Below are 16,508 nucleotides of genomic sequence, written 5' to 3'. Positions count from 1 at the left end.
CCTCGCTGAATTAATTCATAACTATCATGGAAGCAAAACAATGTGGAACTTCTATCAAAGTTTAAACTTGACCTATATGTCAAGACCCAATTATAATGTATTTGGGCAGAAGCAAAATATTATTAGCCACAATTTCCCTGTAAGTACATATAAATGCGAGCAGCTCTCCCACAACTTTAACAATGTTATACAGTATCCATTATTTAGTACAATGCTGCACTAAAGTATTCATTTGTTTGTTTGTTTAGAGCACTTATACCATTCTCTTCAGCCAAAAAGGCTCACAGCGCAGCTCATAAATATTTATCTGACTGTGTCCTACCCTCAGGCTTTAACAACCAAGTCTTGGATAAAACAGAGAAAGGCAGAGAGAGAAAGTGTAGGACTGGGGAAGGAGATAAAGAACTCTGTATTTGCCTAGGGGCAGATTAATTTGGGGACAGTCCACTGGCTATGAACTCTATCCATTGAATTTGTACAAACACAATTAATGTGGACACTGCAACTATCCAGAAAGAGCGAATTTGGAGGTGAAGTGTGAGCGTGGCATGTCTTTCTCATTTGGAGTTGCTTCTATAAGGAAGTTCTCAGCTCTGTTTCCTCTCTCTCTCTCTCCTCTCTGCACCATTAAAACAGGAAGCTGAGTGAGCGGCAGCTGCTGAACACTACACACAGACAGCTCTGAGATCTCAACATAATTGCTGGCTGGCTGATTATTGTTATCATAAATTAAAAGTTGCTTGCATTGGGGAGGCAGAGTGTTTTGCCTATGAGGCATGGATCAGTGCTGGTACCATGGGACCATCACACGTTCAAGAGCTGAAGACCTCCTCTCTAAAGTGGGAAAGGATGGGAGCTTCCTTGTGCGGGCCAGTGAGTCCATCTCTTCAGCATATGCCCTCTGCCTGCTGTAAGTATGCCTCTTATCTTCTACTGTACTCAGCTTCATCTCTGGTGCTATTTCAGCTCCACAGGGAGTGCAAGCCACACATATTACAATGCTATCCACTCTTTCTCGACACAGTAGGTGATCCCATCGAGGAGCAGTTAAGTTCGGTAAAAGCAGTACATGAACCTGGAGACATGATAGACATTACAGAAAAAGTCACTTGAAAAGAGTAGCTAGTCATTAGCAAGCACAAAAGGGGATGGAAGTTTTACAAAGTAAGTTCTCCAACAATGTCATGAGATATCACCTTGTAAAACATTATTAATAATAATAATAATAATAATAATAATAATGCACCCATCTCTTTGCTGAATCATTGAGGCTTGGAACTCACCAGCTTTCTTTATGCATATATGTTTGCTATATCAGAAGAGGTTTTATTAAAACATGCTGATTTTCTGAATAATCCTCAGGAATGGCCTTAATTTTACTTGAGGTGCTGTTATAATGTACTACTGGGAATATATGAAAGGTCACACAAATATGCTTTACTTCAGAAATACCCCTTTACTGGAGTTTGATAATTTTCCTTGTTTGGACTGTATCACTTAGAGCAGGGGTATATCCAGTCTTTTGACTTCCCTGGGCCATACTGGAAGAAGAAGAATTGTCATGGGCCACACATAAAATACATTAACATTAACGATAGCTGATGAATAAAACAAAAGAAGTCAGTGCATAATTTCTGTCATATCCCTCATCACAGATAATTGCAGATAATACCCAGATATTTGTGGACCTAACATATTCTGAATATTTCATTCCACTTTGTTGTTATGTACAAGTTCATGCTCGAGAACTATATAATTAAGTTACAAAAAATGCAAAAGAAATCTCAAGTTTTAAGTAAGTCTACGATTTTGCGTTTGGCAACATTCACCGCCGTCCTGGGACACATGTGGCTCACGGGTTGCGATTTGGACAAACCTGTCTTAGGCCCCTTCCACACAGCCCTATATCCCAGAATATCAAGGAAGAAAATCGCATAATATCCGCTTTGAACTGGGTTATCTGAATCCACATTCAGATAATGTGGGATTTTCTGTCTTGATATTCTAGGGGCTTTTCCAGACAGCCCTATATCCCAGAATATCAAGGCAGAAAATCCCACATTATCTGATTGTGGGCTCAGATAACCCAGTGGAAGAGCCCTCAGTGTCTCTCATCTTGCATACTTATGGGCCATGCTTACTGGGACATCCAAAGTATAATCCAAAAATGTAAATTTTCCAAGCTCAGTCCCATATTTCCCATGCTTACTGGGACATCCAAAGTATAATCCAAAAATGCAAATTTTCCAAGCTCAGTCCCATATTTCCTGTGAGAAATCAACTTTGTAGACTCCAAAGAGTCAGGGCCCTTCTATACAGACATATAATCCAGAATATCATGGCAGATAATCCATAATATTTGCTTTGGACTGGATTATCTGAGTGCACACTGCCATATAATCCAGTTCAATGTGGATTTTATACATCTGTGTGGAAGGGACCTCAGAGACTCAGGCATGTGAACTAGTTTTAACTAAGAAGAGCTGAAGGGAACTCCCAAGGGTGGAGTGTATGGGCAGGACCCTCCAAGGTCAAAGATGTGGGGTTTTAGTAGTGAAATCCAGTTAAAAATTGATTAACTAAATTTCTGAATGAAGCCTGGATCCAGTTCTTAGTTCTAACCAAAATATACCCACATATGACAGTCAACAATCACTCTTGTATAAGTTGACCTAGCAAAGAGCAGGTTTTGGGGGCCAAACGATAGATTCACATATGATCCGAGCTGAGGATAAGTCAAGCGGAGAGGAGAAAGTGCCAGCAGCAGCAGCAGCTCAGGCTCTCCATCCTTGGCTTCTGCCGTTTTTCCACCCAGGCATTCAAAAAGACCAGAAGTGGGATTAAGGTGGAGAAAGTAGTGGTGATTTCTTTTAGATTTTCTTTTAGTGTTTCTTTTAGATTTTCTGAAGATGGACTAAGCTTATGCCTTTTGCCACTCTATTCAGAAAATGGGATGGTTCCTTCTTTATATAAGTGACAGTACTTGCACTAACATGTAGATAAGTCAATCCAGTTATTTGGGTCAAAATGACCCCACAAATGTACCTTTTGAACATGCCTAATGAAGAACTAGAAAGGAAATTCAGGAAAAAATTGTTTTACATGACAGCGGCAGCTCGAATAGTATATGCTGGATATTGAAAAATGTCAGAGATACCTCACAAGAATGGGGAAAATACATGGATAATGGATAAAATAACTGTATTCTTAAGAGAAGCACTATTAGAGAACTTTGTTAATGAATGGCAGCCAATGATTCAACATCTCAATGTAAAATTAAACTAAAAATGTACATGGGGATCCTATAAGACTGCAGACAAGGAGGAAGCGGATATTAATTTAGAGTCTATGATACCTTTATATGTACTATTTAAATAGAAGACTGTGACTCCTTAAATAAAATATATTATTTGAGAAATTATTATGGAACACTAATAGCTGGAAAATATTGCACTGTATGCAACAAATACGCATGTATGTCTATATGAATAAATACATAAATCTTTTTAAAAACCCACAATTTCCAGAAAATAATAATAATAATAATAATAATAATAACTTTATTTATAACCCAGCCTATCTCCCCTAGGGGACTTAGGGCGGTTTCCAAACAAAAGTGGCAAACATTCAATGCCGTAATAATGAAACAAACCAACTAAATTGAGACAATACATAAAACAACTTCAGTAAAAACCTATAATAACTAGCCAAAAAAGAAGTAAAAACAAGTAATCAAATAAAACATAGTAAATCTAATCAAACACATTTACACTTTAATAAAATCTAAGCAACTAAAATGCATAAATTATAAAATAATTTATAGTATATGAGTTTTCATTCCTTTAATGCATTTATTCTAGCTGGAATAAACAATTGGATTTAGCCTGAGTGTTTTGACTCTGTACATGGTTGATATGCTTTTAAAAATGTACTTTTAAGTATTACTGTTTATTTTAAGGCAATATTTACTAACAGTTCATTACCTTTAGCATTTATACACTTCATGATCTGTAATCCCTAACCCAACATCTACCATTAATGATGGTAATTTTTTTTAAAATTGTGTGGGGAGAAATCTAATTATGCAAATATACAGTTGAATGTTTACAAATAAATAGTGAAAATTTGGTGGAGAATTGAATGTCAACAGTTGGTTCAATTGTACAGTCTTTAATGGGGATTATTTGATGGGACTACCGAAAAAATATTGGAAATGATGATGGTCTGGGGAATCCGAGTCAACGTTTTCCTCAGTGTGGCCAGTTAGCAACAACTTTAATTCCAAGAAAAAGGATGAAGTGAGAGAAACTAAAGTCTGCATTTCTCTTGAGCTGCTGCTGAATTAAGCATAAGGACAGTTCAAAGTGAGCTTTGAACGATCAAAGGAACTTAAATCATCAGGGTGAAACTGATGTATTTGGCCATCTATATTATCGCTTTGTCATGAGGCAACTGATGAGATGTCAGACTAGGCTAAAAAATATCAAAAATATCTGTTGAGAACTTTCACCTTGATCAGAGGTGTTTTATTCAACAATGATGGAAAAAATTGTTCACAGAGAATCTGTAATTTGGAGAACCCTTTCTGAATAAGTTGACCTCATGCCTATATTTGGTGCCAGGCAAAAATATACAGATTTGTCCAAGCATTTTCATTTGATAGATTTATCAGAAAAATCAGGCAACTTGATGGCCCCCCACAAGGGTGTTCCTTCAGGGGGAAATCAAGAATAGGCAGCGTGGAATTCCCTGAACAGACTCAAAAGTGGTGTTGGCAGATCAAAAGACATCCTGGCTAAATGGAACTACCTAGTAAAGTGGTTCTCAACCTGAGGGTCCACAGGTGTTTTGGCCTACAACTCTCAGAAATCCCAACCCATTTACCAGCTGTTAGGAGTTCTGGGAGTTGAAGGCCAAAACATCTGGGGACCCACAGGTTGAGAACCACTGACCTAGAACAACAGTGGTTCCTAACCTGTGGGCCTCCAGGTGTTTTGGACTTCAACTCCCAGAAATCTCAGCCATCTTACTAGCTGTTAGGGATTGTGAGAAGTAAATGCATTTTTAAAATAATAGAATCATAGAGTTGGAAGAGACCTTGAGGACCATCAATCAGTTCAACCTGCATGAATACCCAATTCAAGCATTCATGACAGACAACTATCCAATCTCTGTTAAATATCTCCAAAGAAGGAGGCTCCATCACACTCCGAGGCAGCATATTTTACTGTCAGATAACACTTACTGTCAGTTCTTCCTAATGTTTTGGTGGAATATTTCCCCCCATATTTTTGAATATTTTCCCCCATATTTTGAATCCATTGCTTCAATGACTAGGGATTATCAGTACATCCTTATAAGAACTTTCAGTTTACTTCTGAGCTTAGTTCAGTGTGCTTGTTTAACCTATGAAGCCCTGACCAGCTTGTGACCAAGTTTTCTGGAAGACTACCCACTCCCATATGTGCCCAGTTAGAAATCTGAGATCTGTAGTTTAATTAATTAGTTTCTGAAAGGTCTCAGTACCACTCAACTAGCTGGAAGATGATACCACTCAACTAGTTGGAAGGACAGGAAACCTGTTGGAGGACTGCAGACATTTTGGTGTTGGAGTTTAACTCGACTGAAAGCAGACAAGAAGAGAGAAGTGACATCACTTGCCTTCTAGTGCAAGATAGTTAAGCCCTCTCCCCGGTAGATGCTTTCTTCCTTTATGCTCCTGTTTTCTACTGTACATACACACCTCTACAACAATAGCAGAGATTTTTGTTTCTCTTCAAGAGAATAGAGGCCTTCACTCTTGCTACTTGGGGAAGTGATAACTTAAATGTCAGCGTAATAACCACATCTTCCTAAACTGATCTTTATAAGTACAGCCGCATAAACTTGCTTGTCTAAAAAAAAGCAGAAGAAAGGAATGTCACATTTCTCAGATATCGCATTTCAGTTTCAGAGCAGAAATGAAGCCATGAGCTGGACCAAAAGTTTCCAGTCTAGAGATGAAAAAAAAAAAAAAAGAGACCTGAAATTAGCAGCTGAAACCTGTATATATTTATACCACATGAATATAGAATTTACATATATTCTGACACATCACATCAATGATTCTGGACATATCGAAGTTCAAATGTAGATAATAGAGGCTTAATTCAAATCATTTATGTTTAAATACTTGGATTCAAAGAACTCTCTGGCTGGATCTACACTACCATATAAAATCCAGATTAACTGCTTTGAACTGGATTATATGGCAGTGTAGTCTCATATAATCCAGTTTGAAGCAGATAATGTGGATGTTGTTAATCTGGATTATATGACAGTGTAGATTCAGACACAGTTACTGGGTTCCTGATAGTATAAAGCGCATGCAAGTGAAACATTATTGTAGGCCACCCAGAGTTTCTACTTTATCAGGTAGGATAGAAATATTTTATATAAAATGAAAAAAAAAACATTGTAATTTTCAAAACTCTGGAAGCTTAATCATACTCACAGATTCTATAGTGTATAGATTTGTGGTTTGACATCCCCTTTGAATCATTTTAATCAACATCATTTCAGATTTATTGCTACCTCGCCAGTTGAATTATGGTCTGAAAATGAGGGAAATTCCAGCTAGGAGAAACACAGATTTTTCAGTTTTCATTATTGTTTAGAATGAATACAAATTTGTTTATTCACTCAAAGTATTTCACTCTGCAGGTCAAAAAGCAGTTACATCCTGTTGGTACACAAATCCATTCAAAAACATTTTGATACATTTCTACCTAGAGACCATTCAAAATAAATATATAATAAAACTAATATCATATTGAAATATATTTTAAATCCATTAGCCAAAAAATGAATAATTAAACTATCCCTGGTCTCACTTATAGCAGCAACAGCAGTGAAGTCGTTTCAAAGAGCTCTGGAATGTAGCAGGACAACTACTGGGCAGGTAGAGGACGAAATCCCCTCTAACCTCAATATTATGCATCCTGTAGCAGAATGTTTTCCTTCTGTGATGGTATTCTCAAAGTGTTGCTTCTGGTTTAAGATAATTGGCTGTCTGCAAGGACATTGCTCAAGGGACGCCTGGATGTTTGATGTTTACCATCCTTGTGGGAGGCTTCTCTTGTGTCCCCGCATGGGGAGTCCCCTCCCCCCCCCCCCCCGGCTACATACCTGGTAACATAGGAAGAAGACTCACCTCATTTCATTGGGATGGTTGCTGAAGGCCGTCTCTCTCAGTCTCCAGTGATTTTTATATGAAAATGGTTTGAAGGTCATCCATACACAGTGGAAGGGATGACCTTAAAACAATTAATGTTAGTACAAAATTTCAGTAGAAGTTAAACATCATTGAAATTCCATCAAAACATATGGACGAATGGTGAGCTAAGCCTGGGTTAGTCCAAGATTAACCCTTTAGCACAGTGGTTCTCAACCTGTAGGTCCATAGGTGTTTTGGCCTACAACTCCCAGAGATCCTAGCCAGTTTACCAGCTGTTAGGATTTCTGGGAGTTGAAGGCCAAAACATCTGGGGACCCACAGGTTTAGAACCACTGTTAGCAGGAGAGAGACTTTATGAGGAATTTGTCCTCATATAGAAATGCAACTGGAGTTTAAGGGTTTTAAGCTCACCCTTTCCACTGAGAATGGATGACCTTCAGACCATTTTCATATAAATATTACTGGAAATGCAACTGAAGTTTACAAGTCTCCTGCTTGGGAGTCAGTAGTTTTTCCATCACACACTTTTTAAGTTGTGATTTTTCATTTGCTGTCATTTAAGAGTAGGGCAGGAGGCCTCTTTGTTCAGTGTTGTCTTTATTTAATGGCAGGTGTTAAAAGCATTTTCTGATTAAGTTTCACCAGAGACTGGAAATTAATTTAAGTAATTTATCTACTGTTTCTCCAACAGATATATTGCTATGATTTCATTTAATTTCCTCTGCCATGTTAGGCGAATAATCTTGTATAATTAATATAAAGTAAGACCTCATGTTATGTAGTTGTAAGAAGGGACTCAAAAAGAGAATTAGCTGAATGTTAAATGTATTTCTGTTACCTAAAAATGTAGAAATCAGTTTCTCTAACTGACTATGGCCCCTTCCACACAGCTGAATAAAATCCCGCTTTTTCTGCTTTGAACTGGAATATGTGACAGTGTGGATTCAGATAATTCAGTTCAAAGCAGATATTGTGGGATTTTCTGCTTTGGTATTCTGTGTTATATGGCTGTGTGGAAGCTATGTATCAAGTAGTAAAATTGGACAGCCCTGAATTTTCCTTTCAATGACAGCAAATAAGTCATTCAATCTGTGGCTAAATTTGCCTTGGTTGCAACAATGAAAGCAGTTTCTTGAAGAGAATGGCTTTCTCAAGTGAAACATAAGTCAAATGCAGTTTTGCAACATATGCTGAATATATTTGAGTATAAGCCTAGTTTTTCAGCCGTTTTTGAAAGCTGAAGAAGCCCCCCTCGGCTTATACTCTAGACAAGGTTATTTATTATTTTACTCTGTTGTTATTATTATTATTATGATGATGGAGCCCCCGGTGGTGCAGTGGGTTAAACCCCTGTGCCGACAGGACTGAAGACCGACAGGTCACCGGTTCGAATCCAGGGAGAGCGCGGATGAGCTCCCTCTATCAGCTTCAGCTCCTTGTGCGGGAACATGAGAGAAGCCTCCCACAAGGATGGTAAAAACATCAAAACATCTGGGCGTCCCCTGGGCAACGTCCTTGCAGACGGCCAATTCTCTCACACCAGAAGCAACTTGCAGTTTCTCATGACAAAAAATATTATTATTATTATTATTATTACATTTATTATTTTATCTATTTATTATTATTACATTTATAGTTTAACTTTATTATTATTACATTTATTATTTTATCTATTTATTATTGTTATTATTACATTTATTATTTTACTCTATCATTATTGGAAGGATATATAAGCACATTTACATTGAAGGTTAGAATAATGGTTTAATCAGAGTTGGACAATCTTGTCTTATATTTCAGTTTTATGTATAAACATTTATACATAAACATTTATAAACATTTAACCTACTGATTCCTCCATTAATATAATTTTATTGCTATCTATTTTTATTTTGAAATTTACCAGTAGCGGCTGCATTTCCCACCCTTGGCTTATATTTGAGTCAATACATTTTCCCAGTTTTTTGTGTTAAAATTAGGTGCCTCGTCTTATATTTGGGCCAGCTTATACTCAAGTATATACAGTAATTAAAAATAGTGTTTTGGGTGCTTCTGGATGGATGGTTTTTAGTGCTAACACTCAGAAGATGTAAATTCTTCCTGTCCCAATGTAATTGGTGTCTTGTGGATAAAGAAAAACGGACAGAGGAAATGGTGGGTTAAAAATGGAAGATGAGGTCAACTAGATTATCACATACTGATAACATACCTTGAATGAGGTATAATAATGCTATGATAAAATCTTTACTTGAAGGATCCCTAGATAAAATAAATGGAAATTATAGATTTGGTTTGCTAAATGACCTCTTTCATGGAAATAGTTTGCCTACTTAATATCCTCATAACAATCTAAATTAACTGAAAGGACAAAAACTTACAGTGTTTATAATGAAAAGCAAAACAGTAATTTTCCTAACATGATCTGAAAGGGAAATTAAAATTTGAATGAGGACAAATGTGAGTGAGATGAGTATTGGTATATTTTCTAGTATCCTCCTGTCTCCAATGGAAACAATTGCAACCAAGTAAGATATAGTTTTTTCCAAAATGCATTTAGAAGGCCTTTTTGCTTTTCCCTCTTATTTATTTATCTGCACTTTTATAGCAGACCTAGATACTACTACTGCAGAGCAAAGTGTGGTGAGGGAATCAAATCTGAAACTGAATATATAATTTAGACATTGCCACTTTTGTGTCTAAAACTGAAAAGCAATAAGGAAATGTGATTCCCATTCTGGAAAATGGCTTTGGTGTTTAGCACACTAGTCAATTGTTTCAGGTTGTCCTGTCTGAAAAAAATACCTCATCTGTATTTGTTAACAATGTTGGTGCTATGTATTGTACCTTCACTACATTTGCGCTTTTAATAACCTAACTTCCACTCATTTTCCCCTCAATATTGACAATGCCATTTACAGCACTCTGTCCCACCACTTCCATCATGATTGGTTTCCATTTATGTATTTCTTTATTTTTTAAAAACTGTAATAACAGAATTACAGTGTGACATCACTGCAGTATTCCACTACTGCCTTCAACACAAATGATGAAATATATATATATTTAAAAGAACATTCTGGTAGTAACAATGTGGCACATAATACCACAGGAAAGCAGGGGAAAGGTCTTTGTGAAGTAAAGGTGTATGAAGAGTGACTTCCAAAGATAAGCAGCCAAAGCGCACATAGTTATTGACTATAACAAAGTATTCATATATCCCCTCCCCACAAAAAATCGAAAAGGGGTTACAAGACTGTTGAGCACATAAAACCACATTTGAAAAACCACATCTCTACATACAAAGCACCACGGGAGCTGTGGTCTGTGGAAGAGACCCTGCTCTCAGTCCCACCCCTGTCTCAAGCAAAGTTGGTGGGAACGAGAGGGGGGGGGTCTTCTCCATGTTCACTCCCTGCCTCTGGAACTCCCTCCCTAAAGAACTAAAAAAATAGTCCCCTCTCTCTTCTCCTTTTTAAAGCTTTGAAAAACTCACTTATGCACTTTCGCTTACGGAGAGGAGGAGGACTAGTATACCTCTCTATATATACTTGTCTAATTATCATGGACACCTACCTCCACCCATTGGATGTTGGAAACCATCTTTGATTTTAATGCCTCTTAATTTAACTTTTAAGAAGTTTATCATGTTGTAAATGCATGCGATGTGCTATGTCATGTCTATTTATGTTTAATTTGGAGTTATTTTTCGGTTGTTTTATAATTTTATGGTAAGATTGTTTATCCACTGTTTTGATTTGTTATTTGTTTTTTGGCATTGAATGTTTGCCAATTTGTTACTTTTTTTGGAAACTGCCCGGAGATAGATTGGGTTATAAATGAATTATTATTATTATTATTATTATTATTATTCAAAGGCCACTGTAATAGTATAACAGCATCATGTGACAAAATTCCTCCTCCTTCACTTATAATTCAAATAGCTCTATGACTTTATCACATGGATAGCTGAGACCGTCTCTGCATTCTGCTGGCATGCTGTTGGCATGGAGTCTGCCCGAGCCCATCAAATGACATAGGGCTTCTTCCGGTGGGGCTCTGTTAGGCTCTGTGCTGGCAGAGTGCCAGCAGTGCAGTTACATGAGGACCTGAGGAATCAGTGACTACCTGACTTCTCATAGAAGAAGCTGGGGACAGCACAGGAGGGAGCCAGGAACAGCAGAGAAAAGTTGTGGGATGGGAGCCCACGGCCAACCACAGTAAAGAGACAAAGCAGTACACTACCCCAAGGTTCCCCCCATTGTCCCCTGGAATCTCAACCTCCATGTGTTATTTATTATTTTTATTTTATTTACTGTCCTTGTATACCGCCGTTTCTCAGCCTAATTGGCGACTCAACGCGGTTTACAACAAAATATACAGTGCACAGTATACAATTAAAACCATAAAAAACATAATACACAATATTGAGGTCCCTAATGCAAAATATGTTATTGTTATCAACTCTCATCATCTTCAACTTATGGCAACCCCATGGATGAAAGACCTACAAGTCACCCTGTCAAAAGTCATCCAGTTTAGTTCTTGCAGACTCAAGACCATGATTGAACCATCTGGAATGCCATCTTTGTTTTCCTACTGCTTGTTTATTTACTTAATCAAGAAGTCATGTCTTCTCATGATAAGTCCAAAGTATGACAATCTCAGTTTAATCATTTTGGCTTCCAGAGAGAGTTCAGGCTTGATTTAATCTAGGACCATTTAAAAGATAGCAAGCAATTAATTATCCTCCTGTACTTGGTATGTCCTTGGAATTCCATTGCCATGAAAATCTGGAATTAAGCTAAAGAACTCAATCCTATGCCCTTTATTCAGTGTACCAAATGGAATCAGAAAGAAAACAGGAGAGGAAGACTACTAAATGGTATTTCTGTGTTCTCTTAAAGATTATTTCATTGCTTACTAATCTGTTGGGGAAAATAATAACCATTGTAAAAGTGCAGACTGCAGGCACCATAAGCTATTAGCTTTTCAAAAAAAAAGCTTGAATTTGAGCAATGACACAGAATGCAGTCACACATTCAATTTAAGTCTCACACATTCAGGGCTAAAATAGACATGACGGTGACAGTTATATTTGTTTAATCATGTAACTGCCTTGTTCACTTATAAAGCATGATAATTGTAACATCAAGAGAGTCTTGCAGTTGAGCAGGCCTAAACCCATCTTGGTAGTTATTTGCCCAATCCAGACCTAATACTCCCAGCTTGTCAGATATTGGGAATGCAAGGTCAGGGTTTGAAGCAGGAGTACGGAAGTTTTGGAAAACTAGAATCTCCATAATCTTTTGGAGAAAAATGACATTCACAATCATTTGAAAATTATAACTTTTTGTAAAAACACGAACTTCCAGAGAAGAGCTCTTAACAGTCCAAAGTCTAATGGCATCTCTGTGTTCTAAAATGGAGTCTGAGCTCAGAAAATTCCCAGATCTGATCGTGCAGTCTGCAGGCCCTCCCACAACCTCAAGAAACATAGAATAAAGGAAAAACTGCATACCAAAACATACACATACAATACAGTAAGCAAACAGGGTCATATACAAACATATTACCTGTGGAGGCTTGAAGAAGGTTTCTATTTCGAACAAGGAGTGTAGCTCCTAAATTCCCCCTTTTACAGCACCCAAAGTGTCCTTCCCATACCCTGCATATATGGACAGATTTTGCCCTCAAAAAGGTTATTCCAAGTGTTCCAAACTTCCTGAAATTGTAGTGGTTTGACATGCCCCCAATCCTCCCACATCTCTGTTTTGAAAAATAGTGAAAATTAGCCCAAAACAGTGCATAATTCATCACCATGATGATGATGAAAGAAAGAGAGAGCGGTTCTAATCGCAAGTCATCCAGAGGAAGCTATCCACAGGTCTTGGAATCCTTGTTCCATTGTTATAAAATTATATGAAAATTAACAGTGTTAAATTCCTCCTCATAATTGTATACATGTATAAATGTATACTGTTGGGAGCCAGTGATCATCTGAGAACTAGTTCTTGGGTCCTCTTAGGTCTTCCCATGTCACTACATTGTTTATGCAATTATGAATAGTTTGGATAACAAATGTCAGAATTGTACCTAAATATGTGGACAATTAAGTGTGTATCCAGACTGATTTAAAAAATGAGAAAAACAAGGTTTTTGTTCTCGTTCTTTCCAATTTTATTTTTACAATCCATTCATGTTTTGTTCATCCCAGAATATTTTTGTCAGCTCCTGATACAAGCCCGGATTTTTTATAGCAACTCCCCGGGTTAATCTATTTTAATCCAGTATGAAATCGGAAAGAACAAAAACAAAATCTTGGACTTATCAATCAATTCTGAGGGGCTGTTAGTCATGAAGAAAAGGACAGTGCACATGATCAGAGGTACTTTCTTTTTATAATTTCATATATCCCAAGATGTAGCTCTTATCCAAAAATAAACAGATGGTGGGGCTAGATCTTGATGCATTCTGGCACAATTTCTGTCTCAGTTGGCATTTAATGGAAATATCACGGAAGTGTTTGCACTCAGATTAAGCATCAAATTAAACGCTAAAAGAAGGCGAGGCTGAGCCATCGCTATGATTCCATGCCTCTTTTTTTCTTCTATTGCTAGCATCTAGATAAACATTTTGCCTGGCTCCAGTTCAGGTCACTAGCTGCCATCTGTGGCAGTCAGGAAACATTCAGCAGAATGACATCAGCATTGTGCAACTCTAGATGTTACCAGTACAAGAGAGAAACTGAACAGTGGTGCCAGCATACGGTTTAGTTTTTTGAGAAGGATCTGATAAGGTTTAGTTGGGTTGTTGAGTAGGATCTGAAATATTAGCCCTGTAATCTCTACCAGATGAGATGCAAAGCTAGGATGAGTCCTGACACAGAACAGGAAGGCAAAGAGACAATAAACAATAACTCTGACCCAAGGATTCACCAAGCCTACTCACCCCACTCAAGTCAAACTTATTCACCCCACTACCCGAGACACAATTTATTTCAAGTATCATTATTTTATATAACTTCGGAATTATGGAGGCAATGACAAAGTGCAAATTAGCAATATCTAATGAATATGTGATAATATGTGATAATCCTGATCTATGTGTCCAGTACCGAATGTATTAAGGTTGGGGTTTTTTTCCGTGTCAGGAGCGACTTGAGAAGCTGCAAGTCGCTTCCGGTGTGAGAGAATTGGCCGTCTGCAAGGACGTTGCCCAAGGGACGCCCGGATGTTTTGATGTTTTACCATTATTTTGGGAGGCTTCTCTCATGTCCCCGCATGGGGAGCTGGAGCTAACAGAGGGTGCTCATCTGCGCTCTCCCCAGATCCAAACCTGTGACCTATCGGGTTAAACAAGGTTTTAACCCACTGCGCCACCAGGGGCTCCATTAAGGTTGACGAGGATGTTTCTAAGGGTCTGGTACTGTGTGCAGCCATAACATCTGGTTGTTGTCTCTGGACCATTATATTGTAATTATAGCACTTTTAGTATAACACAAATGACAAGGCTCAGCAAAACACTACAGGCCATGGGGCGATGTCAGCTGTTGTCAAAATGGAGTTGATCAATACACTACAGAAGATCAGCTGAATCTAATTCTTTTTTTGCACTGACCAGGCCATTCTTCCATCAATTAGTACTTGTCAGATATTTTGAATTATGGCCCGAATCCTATTGATTAGTTCCATCTAAAGTGGGCCCATTGAGACACGTCTTGAACAGTAAATAAACACATAGGAAAATTATATTGATTCCGTGGGTTTATTCTAGTTGAGATTAAAAATGGGATTCAAGTTGGTATATCTCATTCCCCAAATAAAGGGAGTTTTGGTCCAACATGTCTGGAAAATACTAGACAGGGGACAACTGGGTTATAATGGATGTGTTGCAATAGCAGAATCCCAAATTAGTTTAGTGTTTACACATTATTTTATTTTTGGTTATTTAATATTTAATGTTTTTTACTTAAGTGATGTTTGTCTTTACTGTTCTAATGTAGCACAAATCCTATGTAAAATCATACTACATATTTTTGACATTAATATTGAAATCTGGAATATAGACTGAAAGTTTTTATTTTACTAATATCTTGCATTGCTTTTATTTAAATTTGAAACTCAAGAAACCACCTTTTGAAGCCACACTATGAAATTTGAAAACAGAATAAACTCACTGCAACCCATAATAAAGTTTCACCATCTTCTTGATAACATTTGTGACATGACATTTCCAAATGTATTACTACAACCCCATGAGCTGGAAATGAGGAAAAGGAAATAAAATATCAGAGGTATATTTTTTGGGAGTGTAAATAAAGTTTTTATTTAGCAGAAGTTCAGTAGGTGACCTTGTTGGGCAAGTGGGTTTAACATATGTATGCTTGACAACATTTAACAGTTTATGAGATATACATTTTCTTTTTGTAGAGGGATAATATGAATTGTTCTTACCACTCTCTCTAATGTTTTCCAGGCATCGGAACTGTGTTTATACTTACAGGATTCTTCCGAATAAAGAAGATAAGCTGGTCATCCAGGTAAGCCCCAAATGAATGCTTCGTGTGGAACTCTACTTATACCTTTTGACTCTGAAAAGCAGGACTCCAGGTATCAATGGAATATATGGTAAAACTAAAACAATTTATATGCTGCTGAGGGACAGCCCAATGTATTTGGCTGCCTGACCTAAAGAGCAAGATGGTCCCTTCCATGTACAATACTACCTGAATTTGCAGTTGGATATTATTTCTAGTCTGGTGAAGGAAGATCATCCACCTGAAAGCAGTAGGCTAACATAGGGGTAAATAGAAAGGTTAAATGCTGGCAGGAGGGGATATAGAAATAAAATTAACAAAAAGGTTCACTACTTTCCTGACAAAAAGAAAAGTTCAATAGTTCCATTAAAACACTGAGAAATGTAAAAAAATATTCATTTTGTGTCTCATTTGGGTAAAAAGATATAATTTTACTTATTTTGAAAGCAAGGTTTACTAATTTCAAATACTGTGAATTATGTAATATGAAAATTTGTATGCAATATAGTCTGCAGAATTAAAGGAAGTCAATTCCTTTGTATACTGCAGACACATATAATATATAGATCCAAAATGCCTTGAGTGTTGCCAGTCTACTCTTGGTATTAGTCTTAGCTTTAAAACAACTAATTCAAGGTGCCAAACACAAAATAGGTTCAGAACCATGGATAGCACCTTTAAATTCATATTAAAACACAGAGCAGATACATTTACCAGTGATATGGATCCTCATTGCTTGTGGTGATCTAGAACAGT

At 37.3% G+C, this 16,508-nt stretch overlaps 1 protein-coding gene across 2 annotated transcripts in view; it reads left to right on the top strand.

Annotated features, from left to right (window-relative positions):
* The first annotated feature begins 603 nt into the window (after positions 1–603).
* INPP5D (inositol polyphosphate-5-phosphatase D) overlaps positions 604–16,508 on the top strand; it is a 92,255-nt gene continuing 76,350 nt past the window's right edge. Inside the window, exons 1-2 of one of the 2 annotated variants that reach the window (XM_060768114.2) lie at positions 604–910; positions 15,692–15,755. In XM_060768114.2, coding sequence (XP_060624097.2) covers positions 777–910; positions 15,692–15,755 — 198 coding nt within the window. In that variant the 5' untranslated portion in view covers positions 604–776. The remainder of the gene's footprint in view (positions 911–15,691; positions 15,756–16,508) is intronic. The other variant, XM_060768113.2, reaches the window with a different exon arrangement.

The sequence above is a fragment of the Anolis sagrei genome, chromosome 3, assembly GCF_037176765.1.
Source record: "Anolis sagrei isolate rAnoSag1 chromosome 3, rAnoSag1.mat, whole genome shotgun sequence".
Lineage (NCBI taxonomy): Eukaryota > Metazoa > Chordata > Lepidosauria > Squamata > Dactyloidae > Anolis > Anolis sagrei.
Note: the sequence above shows the minus strand (reverse complement) of the source record. Positions and strands in the feature narration are given on the sequence as shown.